The sequence below is a fragment of the Quercus suber genome, unplaced genomic scaffold (genome assembly GCF_002906115.3).
Source record: "Quercus suber isolate HL8 unplaced genomic scaffold, Cork oak 2.0 scaffold_1168, whole genome shotgun sequence".
Classification (NCBI taxonomy): Eukaryota; Viridiplantae; Streptophyta; class Magnoliopsida; order Fagales; family Fagaceae; genus Quercus; species Quercus suber.
The window spans coordinates 5,111-24,013 of record NW_027070567.1 but is presented as its reverse complement, the minus strand read 5'-3'; the positions used below and the strand labels follow the sequence as shown (position 1 = coordinate 24,013).

The window sequence follows — 18,903 nt, the reverse complement described above, 5'->3', positions numbered from 1 at the left end:
ACTGAAGAAGAAAGGACCAAAGAATAAGAAGCAAGAAGAGAAGCACTAAACGACACAAACAAGTTGCAAGGTTATTTAGATTAGAAGCTAAACGACATGTAGTTTTATCTGTTATTTTTATTCAATTTGTATCTCACGTGCTGTAACTAACATTCACACGTGTGATTTCCTTATGATTTGGTTAGTTTGTTACTCTCTGTTTTGGGAGTTTAGGTACAAAGGTGTATATAACCTTATATCATGTACAGATTCATTCAGTTACAAGATTAAGAGAAAGTTTCTCAATTTCTCTCTCAAATATTCTCTCTCTGCATTCATAGATTTTTGTTTTCTTCATCTCTGTTTTGTTACAGTTGGTAACAGCTTTCAGTCAGGGAAGAGAGAGAATCAAAATCCTATGACGCAAGGCAATTCTCATTTATCACGTATAAAAATATAAAAGAGAGCCAATGTCGGCGTCATGTGTATGATCTAAAATGAATAATTTTCTAACCATTTTCCTATCAAATCTTAGTTATAGCATGTCCCACAAGTCCCTCTCTTTTCTATCTCTCTCACGCCTATATAAAGTGGTAAGGTTTTCTCTCAACCTCTTGTCTTTTACATATATAGGAGAGAAGGAGCAGGGAGCAACAATGGCAAGAAAAGCTCTGCTATGGTCCATGTTTATGGGATTGGCTAGTTTTAGTTTCTTGTTAATTCATGTTTATGGAGAGCAAACCCAGGTGGGTCAATTTTCTGGTGGTCATTATCATGACCAAATGCGCAAAATGCAAGCCTTTTAAGGCCTCCTTTGTCCGGCATGACTCGATTGCACTTTCACCATCAATCTCACCCTCTCCTAGTGCTGCTCAGCAGCCACCGCTAACGATACGTTTCTCTTATAACTCTCAGCTAATTTTGGTTCTTTCTTGGTTGATATAGTTTGTTCATTAATCTTTAAATTTTACATATGTACGATTTGACAAGCTTATTTGTTTAAAAGTGAAACAAATAGTGACTTTAGCCAATAAACTGGTCTATTAATTTCACAGGACATTATTAATTCTGTCATTTCTTGGCTAAATATTTCATAGTCCTGACTAATATTCTTGCTTGTGATGATGGTGGAGCAGGTTGTATCAAGTTCACGTGTGTATCATGTGACATCATGCGATGCAGATCCAACAGGGAAAATGGACAGCACAGAAGCAATCCGTAAAGCAATATCAGATGCAGTTCAAGGTCCAAGTGAAGGGTCATTGATAGAGGGAATACATCGAATAGCAAGAATGAAGTGAACGGAAAGAGTTCGATGGATGCACAGCTATCTTCATCATCATCTTACAATTATGAGTACATAACCCTCAAAGACCTCATGTTAGATTCAAACTACAGGGGTGGAGGCATTGCGGTCATAATTTCACTTAGAACTAGCATAGACAACTGTTACATTGTCCATTTCATTACTAATGGGATTTTAGTCCAAAGTGGCCGTGAGACCTACATACGAAACTCCTTTCTCGGCCAACACATCACTGCCGGTGGAGATTAAGGCGAAAGGAACTTCTCTGGTACTGCAATAACCCTAATGGGCAATGATAATGCTGTCACAGATGTGGTAATTTTTTCAGCTGCTATAGGAATAATAATTTCGGGTCAAGCCAACACACTAACTGGGGTACATTGCTACAATAAGGCCACTAGCTACAATAATGCTGTCACAGACACTCGGGTCCTTGACCAAGCCTCTAACGATATCATCATCGGAGTTTTAGACACGGGTGTCTGGCCCGAATCCAAAAGCTTCGACGATTCGGGTTTGCCCGAGATCCCGATCTGGTTGAAAGGCGAGTGCGAGTCCGGACCCAATTTCAAACCCACACTCTGCAACAAAAAACTCGTCTCGGCTGCTTGGTCTGAGGCTGTTGGGCTCACTAGATTGGATACAGACACTAGGGACTAGGGAGACTCAATTCAACATCATGTCATCTCATTTGTTATTTTTTTTTTTTTTGGTGTTTGCATTGATTTTGAAATGCTTTAGAGCATTCATATTAGCTCTTCTATAAAAAAAATGTCATTTTAACACATCAAAATTTTACTTTATTATTTTATCATCTTATTTTACAAAATCTCATTCATTAGATATTTTATTCTTCAATTCTATCTATTAAAATAATATTTCCAACATATTAAAATAATATATTAACCCCTCCCATCATCATCATCAACAACAACAAACAATGGCACAACCAGCACTGCCACCAACAACCACTGCCGCAACAACACCGACAACCACCACCGACACAAATCCACATCCACCAACACCACCTTATAACAAATAAAAAAAAAAAAAAAAACCCACCAAAATCAACCCACAACCGCCGCCACCCACCAACATCAGCCCATCACAACCCATGAAAATCAACCCACAACTACTCAGTCACAACCACCAAAACAAAAACAAAAAACACAACCCACCACTGACCCACCGCATCCCACACACCCACCCACTGCAGCTGCCAACCCACCCACTGCCGACCCATCCTTCAGAACCCATCCACAGGCTGACCCTCCTACCACTGAATACGCACATCAAAACCCACCACCACTATTTCACCTATCACTAGCCGACCCACCCACCACTGAATCTGCCCATCGCAACCCACCACCACTGACCCACCCATTACCATCTCAACCCACCCACTGTCGAACCGGGTATCAAATCAATGCACCAAAAAAAAAAAATCACAACAACAGAGATTGGTATCAAGTTGAGGAGGTGGCGCGGCGAGGCTGAGAGGAAGAGTGAAAAGCAACAAGAGTGAGAAGAAAAAAGAGTGATTGAAGTGGGTTGGAGAGGTTTGATGTCTGAGACTTTGAGGTAGAATGAGAAATAAGAGAAAAGAAGAAAATGATGAGAGAGGAGAGAGAAAAGAGAATAAAAAAAATATTAAACATTTATAGCATTTCTATTCGTACGCTCTCATATTTGAGAACGTACTATTCACTTATGCCAAATATTTTGGCATTTAAAACACCTGATGAGAGTGGTTTTTTTATGTTTGGTGTGTCAAATGCCAATACACCAAATGCCAAATATTTGGCATTTGACACACTTGATGAGAATGCTCTTAGAGTTGGTCGCTTTCATCATTAGCTTTGAATGCACATAATAAATATAGTGGATTTTTTTTTTTTTAAGGCTTATTGGAACAAGGAAAATTGAAAGAAATTATGGAAAACAAGGCTAAATACTGTATTAAAATGAGCTTCAATGCAAAGTTTGATCATTTTCTTTATGAATTTAAGATTGATACTTTTTCCCCCTTTCTTCCTTTGAATTGACTTAACATTGATAAGACAAGAATTAAAAACAAAAACAAAAGGAGAAAGTTTCTTTGCAATCTGAATTGCAGGAAGTCTCTCCAAACTGTGACGTGTCATTATCAAAGAGTGACACCTGTCCCACCCACTAAAACTCAAATTCAAGAGATAACTCCTGTTAACTCAAACGTTAGCCACTCTCCCGTTAATGGACTGAGCTATATTTTCCTCTCTTTCTTTTATCAAAACAGTAATTATTTCCCACCATAACCAAAACTTCTCAAAATGAAAATGCTCAATCCCTAAACCACACCAGTCACTCACACTCTCTCTGTCTCCTTCCTTCAACCTTATACAACTCAAATCCCTTCTCCATCTCTTTCTTTCGTTATTTTCCCTTTCTCTCTTCAATTGATCTCAGCCGCACTCAACCAACGCTCCCTCTGCCTATCCCCCCCGATCTTTCCATTGTTTTTGATAGTCCCACCCATCCACCACTCTTCGCCATTCCACCCATCCAATCCCTTCCCTCTCAGTTGGCACCACTCCCTCCAAACCTCTCTCATTCTGCCGTTCCCACTCCCTTCCCCCTTCTTTCTCTTTGCCTTCCCCATCCCCCACCTAACTTGTCCCCGCCAAGAACCACCTCTCCATACCCTTCTTTTTGTGGCAATCTTAGTGATGAAGACGATTATTTTCGCAGTTATCTCTGTAATGAAGACAAAGATGATTCTTTTGGTGGTAATCTCTTGCGTATTTATATATAAAATAAAAATAAAAAATAAAATTCTTTTGGAATATCAGGGCGGGCCGGGCCATGTAGGTCCATCCCTGAGTTACAGTGTGTTAAAACTTGTGCCCTATTTCTTTTTCACAACTGATCTATTCCTTCAATTCGGCCTCCGCTTCTTCTGTGCCTCCAAATATTTTATTTTCTTCTTGTCACAGCAACTGGTATGATTATGAAGTTCATCGATTGTTTGGTCTTTTTGGTGTCCTTTTTGTTTGTGTTTTTGTTCTTTTACACCGTTTTCTTTTTCCTGGCATGTGTTTGAAAGTGCAAAAATCAGTTGATTGTTGAAAAACATGTAGTTTGTAACAAATTCTTTTTTTTCCACTTTGGATTATTTACTGATATCATGTCCAACCTTGACCAGAAGTGATGGCCCAATCAAAATCAAATTGCAAAAAACAAAAATACGCAAGCTTTGATAGGATCAGTGATTTACCGGATTCTCTGATCTTCCACGTCCTTTCATTCCTCCCAACCAAACATGCGGTCGCCACATCAATCTTGTCAACTAGGTGGAAGCAGCTCTGGACTATGCTCCCCATTCTTGATTTCGGAGACAAGGATTTCGTGTTCAGAGTTTTGTCTCTCCGCAAACCAGTTCCTGTGAAGAAATTCCGACTTGTACTCCACTCTTTTGATCGGAGCCATGTTCGTACATGGGTTGACTATGCAATAGAGCATGGTGTCCAACAACTCCACCTCCTGGTTAAAAGGAACATCACTTGTGAGTTGCCTCAGTCTCATAGTCTTTTCAATTTCGACCTCCTGGTTAAAAGAAACAGCACTTGTGAGTTGCCTCGTAGTCTTTTCAGTTGCGGATCTCTCGAGGTTTTGGAACTGAGTGGCAAAATTGTTCTCGATTGTCCTCCTTCTGTTCATCTACCGAATCTGAAACACCTTTATCTTAAAAAAATCAAGTACGCAAATGATGACTCTTTTCATCGCCTCTTAATTGGTTCCCCAAACCTCTTGAGATTACACGTATTGAATCGACCTTACAATAATGTCAATTTTATTTTAAATAACCCAACATTGGAGTATCTTGACATCGACAATCAAGTTCAAGATGCTAGATTTTGTGAAGTTCAGATAAATGCGCCGAGTCTTAAGTTTCTGATTCTAAACATTCCAAATTGCCATGATTTTTCGGTGCGAAAAGCAACCAACGTAGTTGAAGCGAATGTTAATTTATTTGAACTCTATCAACTAAATGTCGATGACTGCATTGTCAAGCTTCTCAAAGCGCTTCCTAACGTTCGAAATTTGGCATTGAGTTATAACAAGGTGCTTTCCTTTTTGAAATTGCTTTCCTCAACTTCATGCTCTATTAGATTGTTTTCACCTCAACTCTTTTAGCTTATTGTTTTCTTTTGTAATAATGTTATTGCAGTCTCTGAGTTTTGCTTCTGCAAATGATCTTCCCATTTATAATAACTTGAGCCGGCTGCAACTTGAAGTAAAATGCTGCAATTCTCATCTATTGCCAATTTTGCTTGAAAATTCTCCCAATCTTGAGAACCTTATTCTAAAGGTCAGTTTGGTTTTGAAAATTATTTCAGCTAACCTTCTTTTAGGCTTGGCTTTTTACACACTGCTGGGTCTGTTTTCATCAGGTGGATACAGAAGGACTACATGAGTCCTGCTGGACAGAGTCAGTGAATGTTCCAAAATGTCTCAAATCACACCTTCGGACAATTTCTTTACGACAATTTAAAGGGTTGGAACATGAACTGAAACTCATAACATATATGCTAAAGAATGCGAAAGTATTGCAAAGAATGGATATTCTTTCTGGCTCATCGAGTTATAAGAAAAAATTTCGTATTCTCAACAAATTGTTTGAGTTACCAAGGGCTTCTTCAACGTGTGAACTGAAATTCTCTACGGTATTATATCTCTCCCATGAATTTTATATTGAACTTTACTTCATCATGATTACCTATGTTAAGTTTTAAGATGGTTTTTGATTGTATGTATACATAAAAGCATGATTACCTGTGTTGATAATTACGGACCTAGTGTTATTTAACTGGTTACCAGACTCACCACAAGCTGTTTTTTTATGGTTTGGTTGATTTGATTGGATTGCTACACCAATAAATTTATGGAGAAAAAGTGGTACTGTAATAGAAAATCGGATAAGACAAAGAACACGTAAAAGTACTTTAATCTCTTAAGAGTGTACTTCTAATGCAAGTAACAAACTATCTCTTTTTTAATGCAGATATGATGTAGAACAGGCAGTAAAGACCTTTTTGGAGCAGCTAGGGCACCAAAAGTCATGGTGCAAGATCAAGGAGGTGTCAGTAAAGGCCATCGGGCAATGATGTCGGAATTGCATGAAATTTGGCAAGTTGAAGGGCAATGGCATTCTAACCCAAACTCACATGCCTTGAACGTCACCTAAATTTACGCAAAATCCTTCATTAAAGTCTTGAAAACAATTTTTTTGCTATTTATAGTAGTATTTGTTTTTCTTTAATAACTTATAATTTAAAAATCAGAATAAGGTCCTGTATTTTCAATTTTCGCAATATTTCAATTTTGCTATTTTTGGCAAAAATTACTATTTTGCACCTAATTACGTGATTAGCATGAATTAGGGTTTCTAAGCATTTTCTTAGCCACCCTATGGTTTCTTTTTACTATTTAAAAATATTGTAACTTCTAGGGCAGTTCAGATTTTTTAGATTTATAAAATTACATACTTTGTCTATTTCTCTCTAGTAGATTCCAGAACCCTATCACCTTATAGTCTTGTAGATTCAAGGAACCCCTTGTGGATTCGAGGTTTTCATTTAGAAGCTAATGTATTTAATTTATTTTTCCATTCAGAATGTAACATGTTTGATTTCTTGTAACTTCCGCTACATCAAGAAAAAACAATTTATGGAATTTATAGCGTCTATAATTTTTAATTTCTACCATCTGTTGAGGGGAAAATTAATTCTTTCAAACAAAATATGGGAAAGTCAAGCCGAAACTCAATTATGAGCTCTTGAGATGGTGCCCAAAAGCTTTCGATGTAGTGATAAGCCTATTCAAGCAAGAAGTAAAGGTTGCACCTTGACAAAATAACAACAAAGTGCAATAAAACACTTCACAATAGTTAATTAGTAGATTAGTGGCCTTGTTTCGATAATACAAGAAAAATAAATTCTCCAGCGATAGGGTGAAATTAAACATAAAGTCCAGCAGTCAATTATCATACAGATTCAATAAAGTGTTCACTTCTGAAAGTCTTTGTGTGTCTTGGTCGGGGGGTCTATTGTACTTTCAGCCATCATTACATCAATATGAGAAAAGAATTACATTGTTACAAATACATTATATCCTTCAATGGTAAAACAAAAAGTAAAAAGTAATGGTTCTATGGTGAAAAGAAAGAGGTTATTTGGCATGGTGTGAAGGGAGAGAGATTCCAGCTCAGTGCAACAAATATTGACCTAAGATTCTTGGGGAATATATATGTGGGGCATGAATGGGATGCTAAAACTAAGTGAGTGAGTATGTACGCTTGTGATGGTATGATACAGTTAATGCTAAAACTAAGTCTTTAATGGGTAAAGGATTGTTTGTGACTAATTAGGAAGCATTTGTGGGCTTAGAATATGAGAAAATGAAAGGGAATGTCTGAGGCTAAGTGAGTATGGGCTAAGGGGAATGATTTATGAGTTGAGGAGAGTTAACTACTAGCTAAAATGTTGCAAAGTGGCAAGAACGACAGATATTCCGAAGGGGTTTGTGTGTGTTTTGTGGGCTGATGTGCATATCCTTTTATAGTGGAGTTTAGGGGGTTATTAATTAGCAAAAGTCCAAAAACATAGGACTAGTCAGGAGGCAGAATGGCAAGCTTGCTTATCCTAGGATTTGGCTATAAACGGTGGATTCTCTTTTGGGCTGTCTTGCCTCTTTGGGCAATGTCACACATGGGTAAAATCAGCATAATCTTGCATTAAATGCTTGGATCTTTGAGGTCATATTCAGCCAATAAGGTTAAGATAGGCATTAAGAAAGGATGCTAGTGCCGCAACTCATATTTGGACCCTAGGAAGTAGGACTTCAACACCCCAAGCTAGGTGTCAAAGTTTAAGCCAGCTTAAAGGCTTCCTGGAGATCCCCTTTTGCCCTCCAAAATACATATTCCCAAATTTTTCGCCTTTAGGATTCATGGGCTTGGCACATGAACCATTTCTTGAACGTTTTGACATTTATAGTATTGATTTGTTAAGACTTGGGTAACTTGGTTATAACTCCCCTTCCGCTGGAGATATGGTCTTAAGGAAAGTGATGAAGTCCTATTTCCCATTAGACTTCAACTACTAGTACAACCTTTGGGCACTATTCACGTCAGGGAGAGGGTGAAAGAAAGTTGATGGGATAGCCCCTACCTTATTCCTAAAAATTTCGTTCTCTTATAAAGGCGTCCAACTGGACCTTGGTCAAGAATGGACAAGAAGGAAGCTGGTTATCTATTTCAGTCATCTGCCTTTGCTGGAGTTCTTTGGATTAGGCTTGCTCACGTGGGCTGGGTTGTGTTGATCCCCTTTTTACTTGGGCTTATTCTTCTTTTATAGCATATTTGGACCTACAAAATGGATTTCAATGACACATATTTCCATGGGTTTTGCATCTCTCATGGACTCTTATTATTAGTAAATATTTTGGGTTTTGATAGATATTTGGAATGGGACTTTGGGCAATGAGTGGTAATATTTAAAATAAAGCATAAGCTTAATTACTTCAAAATGCTTTTGTAAAGAACATTTACTATTTTTTGAAATGATGAATTCCATATCATAAGTAATGTTTGTGGTTCCCAATAATCACGTCATAATTTAAATGGTGATCTTGTAGGATGAATACTAACCATGAGCTTTGAAAATAAATATTATGAGAGTTGTGACATAAATAGTGACCATAGGTTCTATATAAATTCCATGGGTTTATAATATGGTATGAGATAAATATCATAATTTGAAGATAAATAACTTTCCAAGAGCTCTTATAAGATGATTGCCATGATTTTTGAGAACTGATAATTGCCATAGATTATAGTAATGTTTAAGAAATTGAAACATTTTTCATCATCAGACTCTTAAGTGAATAATTATGACATAGTATTTTTGCCAAGTGCTAATAATCTTGGGCTTTTAATAAAATAGTGTCAATGTAAATTGGGCTTTTGATATTACCAATAAAAACTGGGTTTTTTTTATATTGCCAATGAGAACTGGACTTTTTCGATATTGCCAGTGATAACTGGGCATTTTTTTATATTGCCAATGAGAACTGGGCTTTCTTGATATTACTAATGAGAACTAGCCTTTTTTGATATTGCCAGTGAGAACTAAGCTTTTAAATAATTTGCCATGAGATTAAATCATGGGTTTTAATTATGGACTTGAATTCCATTGATAAAATTGTTTTACCATGTATTTGAATCATAAGCTTTGATTATGGATTTGAATTCCATCAATAAAATTGTTTTGCCATGTATTTGAATCATAGGCTTTTCAAATATTGCTAATCATAAACATTCTTGGGCTTTAAAAAAGAATGAGATTTTAACTTGCTCAATAAAATAAATAATTTGGGATTAGGCTTTACAAAAATGTTGGGTCTTGTAGTGTTTTATATTTGTAACCTAATTTTGTGATGGAAAGAAGAATGGTTGTGGGCTAGAACAATAATAGTCAAAAAATATTTAGGAAAACCCAATAATTTGTTGGTGATGTTTGAAAATAAATAGGTGTTATTTAAATATTATTAGGTGTAATAAAAAAAATGTACCCCAACACCATCTAGCTAAGATATCAATGCATTTCTAAGATCCTTTATGTGTTCAACTGTTTAGAACCAACCAAGAAGGCAAGTGAAAACAATTAAACCAAACTGAAAAAGTTGATAACTACCTGATACTTTTAGAAAATGTATAAATTACCATGACTAAATGACAAGTAAAGTTGGCTATTCCAAAATGAGGGAAAAATAGAATTGAAAGTTACCGTTGTTGGGTTACACTGCAAGCAAGGCTAAATGGGTGAATGCGAGTATTGAATTATGAAATTAGTGATTGAGAGTATGGTATTTTGAAATTGGTGAAGTTGATGTTTGTTGTGGACATTGATTTATTGGCCAAGACGGAGAAGGTGCTTGTAGATGTCATAAGTTATATGGATGCATGGCAACAACCTTGATTAGGCTCTGAGTTTATTTCAAAAGGGCTTCCATGTATGTTTTGGGAGTGAATAAATGTTAAAAGATGTGATTATATACGTGTACTTGGGCCAAAATAGCAAAATACTCATTTCTCATAAACTTTTCAGTAAAATGCCCCCTATTTAAAACTATTTAGGAATATGCCCCTGTTTTAAAACTCAATTTTTTAAAAATTGATTTTTTTTTTTTTTTTTTTAAGTTTCATTTCGCTATAACTAGATTGTCCAAAAATCGAGTTTTACATTGAAACTCGATTTTTTAAAAATCAAGTTTTAAAACAGAGACATATCCTTAAATAGTTTTAGATAGGAAACATTTTGCTAGAAAGTTTGTAAGAAATGAATAAAATCCCATTTTGACCCGTTTACTTGTTTTTGTGTTTCGACAATAAATGCAAATAATATGTTTTGTTTATTGAGATCATCTTAGAAGATGATATTTATTGGAAGTTGAGTTTTATCTATAGATATTTAATAGTAGATTATAGAAAGCTCTTTAACTCATTGAGTATTCAATAATTTAAAGCCCATGTCGTGTTCGCGGGTTGAGTCGAGCATTGACAGCCCTACACACATGCTTTATTAAGAACAAAATCTTATAAAAAAATATATATATTTTTTAATATTTAAATATAAACCGGGTAGGTATGAGTGAAAATATTCGCATATTTACAATGCAAAGATGCGGGTAAAAATACAAACTTACCTTTACAAGCGCGCGCACACAAACATATATATATATATATATATATAAATTCTCGGCCTTTGTTTTTTTTTAATTTTTCCTCAAAATATCATTTACCGTTAGCTTTGCCCAAATCTCTCTCACTCCCGCAGTCTCCTCTCAAACCCTAAATTCCACATTGTCCGGCTCCGACTACGACTAACCCCATTGTCTTCGTTTTCTCTGCGTTTCAGGTCACACTTTGCTTTTCTCTTTGTTTTTGTTTATGTGATTTTCTTCAATTACACAATTGTCTTAATTGATTCATTTCTGCTTGCTTTACCGTATCAGTTTCAAAATGCTAAAAATTTTTGACTAATTTGTTGTTGTGAGTTTTCGAGTTATAGATTGTTGAATTACAAACTCATAGCTAAAACTGTTTTTGTTTTGTTACAAATTTTTCATATAGGGATACTCATATAATATCCCTAGTGAATCAATCAAACTCAGTATTGGACTTTTGATCTGATGGCCACCGAATCAAACTCAAAAAGATATGCAGAAGAGGTTGAGGTTGATCGGATTAGCAATCTAACAGAATGTCTTCTCTACGACATTCTTTCACTCCTCCCAACCAAACAAGCCGTTGCCACATCAGCATTGTCGAAAACGTGGAAGCTGCTCTGGACCAAGATCACCGTTCTTGATTTCCAGCACTCCGTGACTCGGAACCAAGACATTGGTAATGACAATGGCCGCATGACCTTTACCCATTTCGTATGCAATGTTTTGCTTCTCCGCAAGCCCCTTCCCGTGAAGAAATTCCGGCTGGCGCTCGATTCTTTCGATGATTCAATCCATTTCCACGTCTCTTCGTGGATTTGCTATGCGGTGGATCACGGCGTTGAAGAGCTGGAACTCTTGCTTCTTTTTAGAAAACCATTTGAGTTGCCTCGTCGCTTTTTTGGTTGCAAATCACTGAAGATTGTGACACTATATGGCGATATTGTTCTCAATTGTCCCTCATTTGTACATCTTCCGAATCTGAAGGATCTTCGTCTTGGCAGTAAATTATGCTCGAATGAGGACTCGTTTCATAGCCTCTTGACTGGTATCCCAAACCTCATAACATTTTTCATCGGGAGAGTACGAAGAGATGATGTAACGACTATTAATATCTGTCACCCTAGATTACTCTTTTTTTGCATCCAGAATAAAGTACCATTTCCTTTTAAAATTGAGATTGACGCGCCGAGTCTTAAGTGTCTTTCTTTCTTTGATGGATCTGGCCAAGATAGTTTAACGACCAACATTGTTAAAGCGACTTTTGATTTATCTGAACACAAGCAACAAGCTGATGAACATGACAGTCGCGGTCACCTTCTTACAGAGCTCCCTAGAGTTCAAAGTTTGTTAGTACGTCATACCAAGGTACTTTCCTTCGTTTTGACTCTTAGTAAATTAGTAATTCTTAGTAGGCTCTTCACTTTCATGCTTTATTTGATAGTTTGGGCAATCAGATTTCTAAGTCTTTCTTGCTCTATAATTGCTAAATCTTTCTTTTGCTATTTGCAATAATGTCATTTTGGTTTTTATCTTCCTGTAGGTGCAGTCTCTTAGATTTGGTTTTTCTCTTCCCATGCTTAATATTTTGAGGGCACTGCAATTTGATGTAAAATGCTGCAAATGGCATATACTACCAAGGTTGCTTGAAAGTGCTCCTAATCTTGAGAAACTTAGTCTTCATAAGGTCAGTCTGGTTTAAAAGATTACTGTAGTTAATCTTCTCATATAGACTTGATTTTTTTATTAACTAGTGAGTCTGTTTTCATCAGGTGGATACTGATGGACCACATGAGTTGTGCTGTTGGACAGAGCCACCGCATGTTCCCAAATGTCTAGAATCATGCCTTCGGATAATTTATTTAGTAAAATTTAAAAGCTGGGAACATGACTTGGAATTCGTACAATTTTTTCTGAAGAATGCAAAAGTCTTGGAAAAAATGGGAATTCTTACTGGTTTATTGGATTTGGCAGAAAATTCTCGAATTCTCAAGAAATTTTCAGTGTTACCAAGGGGTTCTTCTAAGTGTGAACTTTTTCTTCTCAATGGTATACTCTCTCTCTCTCTCTCTCTCTCTCTGTCTCTCATGAATGTTATCATGATTGCCTATGTTAACTTACTTGAACTTGAAAGAAAGAGAAGTTATTGAACTGGTCACGACCTGTGTATCTATGCTTTTGTTGATTTGCTGGATTACTCTGTATCAATGACATTTGTGTTGACAACCTGACTTGTAGCTCAATGTATATAACAAATAACAAATAAATAGTACTTCTAACAGAAGTATGGAACCTTATTTTTATAGATATTATAGGATTTGAAACCTATAGTGTCCACTCCATTATGATTACTCTTTGTAATCAATGCAAGATGCCAACGGATCTTTAAAATAATTTACGTGTTGAGCTAATTGGAGCTCACCAAGTAGGAAAGTGGAAACAATTAAACAAAACAGAAAAAGTACTCAATGTATGAAAAATACTCCATGATTACTAAAGATGCCTATCCAGCAAACAAAACAAAACTTTGAAGTTGCCCGTGTAAGGTTGCACTGTGCCAGGAAGGTACCACAGCTAAATTAGGCAACTCTTGAATCTTTAGGTATTTGACAATGGTGGAAACCGTCCATTTTAATCTGACAGGTGATGCAAGCAAAGGCCAAACAGGTTCTTGGAAATGAGAGCATGGAATTAAGAAATTGGTGAAGTTGATGGTGGTTGAGGACATTGAATTGGCCAAGATGGAGAAGGTGCTTGTAGATGTTGGTTACGTTGATGCTTGGCAACAACCTGGATTTAGCTCCAAACTTATTTCAAAAGGGCTTGATGTTAGAGAGGAGAGAGAATAAAATCATTGATATTTTTAAATTAAAATTCTTTATTTAGTGAGAACTAGAAAAATAAAAACTAATATAGATGCATTTTGGAATGCTGTTTCTGATAAAATAACTGCAGTCAGTCAACATATCTAGTCAGCAACATTCACCAAGTCTAGTCATCAACTCTGTTGTCCTAGTCAGCTTAGTTTAGCAAGTGGTTATTTTATTATTAAGCTGTTAAGAGTTTGTTGTAACATATTTAGTTGGAGTGGATTTCGTTGTTGTATCAGATTAGATCGTTCTTATTTACCTCTATAAATAGGATCTCTCTCTCCAGATTGTAAGCTGTATCATTTTTTCTAAATAGTGAATAATAGATCAAATCAAAGTCTTCTCTCTCAGCTTTTCTTTTCCCTTTCTCTGTTTCTCCATACTGACAACCAGTCTAATAAGGTTCTAAATAAAGAATAACTTGAGATCAGGCAAAGAACGCTCACTATCTTCAAAGCATCTACTTTTTCTTTCCTTCCAAATACAGCACATCAAACAATGAGAAACAACAATCCATATATGTCCATTACAATGGCAACCAAGCTGACCTTGCTAGCAAGCAAGAAGCTGAACAACAGACTTTGGCATAACCCAACTTTCTCCAAATAAACCCAAAACCATAGCCCACAGATCCATAGCAACTAGACAAAGAATGAGGAGATGGTTAACACCAATCCAAAATACATAAGGGAGCACGTTGAAATGTTGTTTCCTTTGGCCATTTAGATCCTTCTCAATTTGCCAAAGCAGTGTTGATTTCTTTTTGTTGTTACTACATTTTGCAGGTTCTCTGTTTTGGGATTATCTTAAACTGAAATTAGTGATAATATTTTGGCTTTGTGACAACCAACTGGCAAAATGATTCTAACCTTTTGAGCTTTCTTAAGATCTCTTTTGTAATGTTTACGATCATTTCAAAAATTGATATTAAAGTACTCTCTTAGAAGGCTTTATTCCCCATGAATTCTTGGATTTTTGGCCCATTATTTTTTTTTTTTTCCCCCTTATATGCTCACATTTTAGATGTTAATAGTTGAAACTTGAAAGTTAATAGATTTATTTTGGAGTTTACAGGAAAAGGTAGTGTTTGTGATACGCTCCTTCTAAAACGAACTAATTAATAATTATTAACCAACTTCACTGGTGTTCTCACTGATAGTCTTTCTTTGTTGCAACAGGTTGAAGAGTGTATAAATGAATCTGCTGTGCTCAACAGCCCCAAAATCCATTTTTCTTCCCTCAATTTTCCCTTTCATTAAAATGTAGAATTTCCAACAGGTTATTGTGATTTCATGCTTGCTTTATTTTGTGCGGTTAAATTCAGTTATTGGTGGCCTCTTAAAATGAAAATCCTAGGTCTTATGTTTGCATATTGACATCTTGGAGTAATTTTTTTTTTTTGGGTACGCTTCTTTTACATTTTATGAAGAAATGACGACATTGACGAGACCTATATTTTCTGTGAATTGAAATGAACTATTTAATATACCTCTCTGAATCGAATATTACCCACGTAGAAATTGGTTGAACCTTGAACCAAGTGATTCAAAGAAGAGGAACTTGATTAGGCCAAGGACTTTAAATCAGTTACTCCACAGTGCACACACCAAATCATAATTCCCAGCAATTGTTTGTTAAACTAACAATGAGTGCATGTATATAAAACCAATACATTAGCATCTAGCTCTCAACTCTCAAGAACAAATGTATCTTGCGGGGAGGGAATTACATGGGTTTTCCAATGGGGATGCCTTTGGGTTCTTTGTTTAGGCACTCAGTGATGAGATTCGGCATTTTTGATATTGAATTTGGACTTGGGTTACTAATGTGGGCAGATTAGAGAAAGGAGGGTTTAAGGGGAATTTGCGATGCAATTTTGTTGGGTTTTCAGACCTTGGGCCAATGATTGCCCAAAGTGGTCGGTTTGTCCCCCCCCCCTCCCCCCCCCCCCCCCCCCCAAAAAAAAGGCCCACCATCGAAGACGGGCAAAAGTTGCCCTGGATGCAAATTGTCAATATGCTCTGTAGATGCTACACATTCATGTAGGTTGTAGAATGTTGGTGAAACCTTGTAGTGAAATTTGTCAACTTTAACAATTCATTGTTGATATTTGATAATATATGGAAGGTGACATCAAGTTCCTCATTGGACAAAGTTCTGTTACAAATTCGGTTGTAGCCTGCGACTATAATTTTCACTAATAAATTAATATGATTACATTTTTTTTTAAATATGATAGTTGAATTGCATATTTTTTATGTTCTTAACACATATATCAAATTTCATACCAATCGGATGTTATTTACTAATGTTATTAATTCCATTTTGATGTTATTTAATATTTACCATACAATTTATAAATTTATTTTTTATACATCATTTTAGATTACAAAAACTTGAAATTTAAATATTTGATTAATAACATAGTTATTAATCTTTGATCTTTTGCAAAATTTGTAAGCATGGAAAATATAAAAAAAAAATATAATCTAATGGTGGATTTGTTAAAATTCACAACCAATAAAACATTGAATGGAGTTGTAATTTTAATCTACAACCAAGTTTGTTGCCAAACTTTGTCCTCATTCATTTACCTACTACTAGGAAACCACCAAAAGAATGACGGGAATCAACTTTGATATCAAGGATGGTGCAATTTGTTTGAATTAGGGACAAGATTATAGTCATGCTAGGCCAACATTTCAATATTTTTCGACTGTAAAGTATTTTCAAGTGTTTAGTTATATTTTTGAAAAAACTCTGAAAAATGTTTTTATATCATAAAATATTTTTAAATGTTTAGTTGCGTTTCTGAAAAAATTCTAAAAAATATCTTCAAGAGTTTGGTTGCATTCCTGAAAATGTTATAGAAAACATATTTTCTATTACTTTCCCATATTTTTCTCATCTCCCAAGCACATAAATAATAAAATAAAATAAAAGAGAATTTTAGATTTAAAAAATTCGTGACTGACAATGGTAGCGGCCAATGATGGTTGGCAACTGAAGATCAAGGACATTAGTGGGGGGTGGTAGGTGGTGGTTGTACGTGGTAGTCTTGATCTAATAAGGCACTGGATTTCTATTACAACATTTACACACCAATTGAACTTGGTGCTTAATAATGAAAAAGTAAAGTTGCAAAAATTAAAAGTGTAAGAGAAATATACACATGTTTTTAATGTGGAAACCTTTCGAAAATAGTTACAATAATATTTCAATTGAGAGAGAGAGAGAGAGAGAGAGGGAGATGAGAGAATTAATGCAAATAATAGAGAAAGAGAAGGTGGGAAGAGGCTTCTGCCATAGAGAGAGAGAGAGAGAGAGGGAGAGAGAGCTTGTAATACATTCTCCTTTTCTTGTTTGTGTTCTTCACTCCTTCTCCGACACTTTCATTCTTTAATAGTAGTAGAGGTGGGCATGTGTCATTGTTCTATTGGGTAAGGTGTTGTCTTCCCATTAAAGAATGACAAGCTAGAGTCTTAACAAAATAAAATAACATGTATTTGGTGCTTTTTTGATAGGTGTGCTTATGCTTTTACTATACATAGTAACATAGTAATGCCGCTTTGACAAGTTGGCCCGCTACTGTAATATGGCCCAAACCTAGCATATGACTGATTGATGCAGTTGTAATAGTATTTGACTAATTTTGTCATTACTTTTACCCACTATCTTGGATGCTTAAATAATAACTAATGTCTACATGCTTTCTGACTTGTACATAACTCCTATTTTTCTTTTCTTATCATTCTATTATGCATGGGACACGTAGCAGTGGTGGATTGGCTTATTATTCTACAGGATAATACGATCAATTTTAATATCACTCACCCTACACCGCAAGATATTCCCATTGATAATCGAGTACAATATCGTAAATTTAAACTACGATTAACAAGCCGGGCAGTCTTAAGAAACTTACTCTCTGGATCAATATTGCCAAAATTATATGCTAGGCAACGCAACCAACGTTGTTACAGCATACCTTGATTTACTAGAACGCGGGCAACAAGATGACCTTCAAAATTATGGTCACTGCATATTCCAGCTTCATAGAGCACTCCCTAATGTTCAGACTTTGATATTGGGTTATGGAAAGGTGCTTTCCCTCCTTTTGATATTGCTTTCCTAAATTTCATACTTTATTGTTAGATTTTTTGCACCTCAACTCCTATAGCATATTTTGTACTAATCAATATATATATATATATATATAAAAGTAGAGACCTCATGTCAAAGAGTGTAGGGTTGTGCCATGTGACGTATTTCTTAGAGTTCTCTTTATTTAAATCAACAAACTTTGCATTTATATCAAAGTACTAGTTTATTAAATTAGCCAACAAAGTAAATGCATATATTAATTATCTATAGTTGTGCATTAATTATTAATATTAAATTAATTTATATGATATTTTTATAAACTCTCCATAAGAGATAATTTTTAGTTAGAATAATAATAATAAATTTAGAATATGACATTCTTACTCATGTTTAGTTGCTTTAATGACAATTAACATAAAAGTCATAAAAATTTAAATAATTTTGAATTCACTAAAATTAATCTTAATCCTTTAAGTTTCCTAACTCCTTTCCGTTATAGCATAATGAAATTTTAATATAACTTTTCCAAGATTTATATGAGAAACAACCTTTTCTTTTTATGTAAGAAACAATTGAAACACTATATCATGCAACAATTGAAGCAATATCCAACAAAAATTGGGGAAAAATTAGTAACACACAATCAAGAATGTAAAAAAATAATAATAATTGAAGGATATATGCATTTTTTTTAGTAGGCATGAACATGCTTATCTATATTAACCATTATATCATGCAATTTTCAATTTGTGAACACATACATAGTGTGATCAAATCACTACAGTACTCTTAGTGTCTTTCTATTTTGTCTATAAAATAACTAAATATTACAATTTTTTACAAAGAAATTTATTGAATTTTTTTTTAAAACATCGATAG

The 18,903-nt window shown here is 35.3% G+C and overlaps 2 protein-coding genes and 1 pseudogene across 3 annotated transcripts; all 3 read left to right on the top strand.

Annotated features, from left to right (window-relative positions):
• The first annotated feature begins 521 nt into the window (after positions 1–521).
• On the top strand, positions 522–1,945 carry LOC136065796 (polygalacturonase QRT3-like; annotated as a pseudogene).
• A 2,526-nt stretch (positions 1,946–4,471) lies between these two features.
• On the top strand, positions 4,472–6,429 carry LOC112021067 (F-box protein At4g22280). Its single transcript, XM_065769457.1, has 4 exons — positions 4,472–5,386; positions 5,493–5,700; positions 5,819–5,988; positions 6,343–6,429. Exons 1-4 carry the CDS (start codon positions 4,472–4,474, stop codon positions 6,427–6,429), a joined length of 1,380 nt encoding a protein of 459 aa, XP_065625529.1.
• Positions 6,430–11,089: 4,660 nt separating this feature from the next.
• Positions 11,090–15,294, top strand: LOC112021074 (F-box/LRR-repeat protein At3g26922). Of its 2 annotated transcripts, none has more exons than XM_024053644.2 (5): positions 11,090–11,241; positions 11,457–12,418; positions 12,594–12,737; positions 12,823–13,099; positions 15,099–15,294. In XM_024053644.2, the coding sequence occupies exons 2-5, from the start codon at positions 11,516–11,518 to the stop codon at positions 15,101–15,103; spliced, it is 1,329 nt and encodes a 442-aa protein (XP_023909412.1). In that variant the 5' UTR covers positions 11,090–11,241; positions 11,457–11,515; the 3' UTR covers positions 15,104–15,294. The 2 variants fall into 2 exon arrangements, with proteins under 2 accessions (XP_023909412.1, XP_065625530.1); XM_065769458.1 differs by having other exon boundaries at positions 13,694–15,136.
• The last annotated feature ends 3,609 nt before the right edge of the window (positions 15,295–18,903 follow it).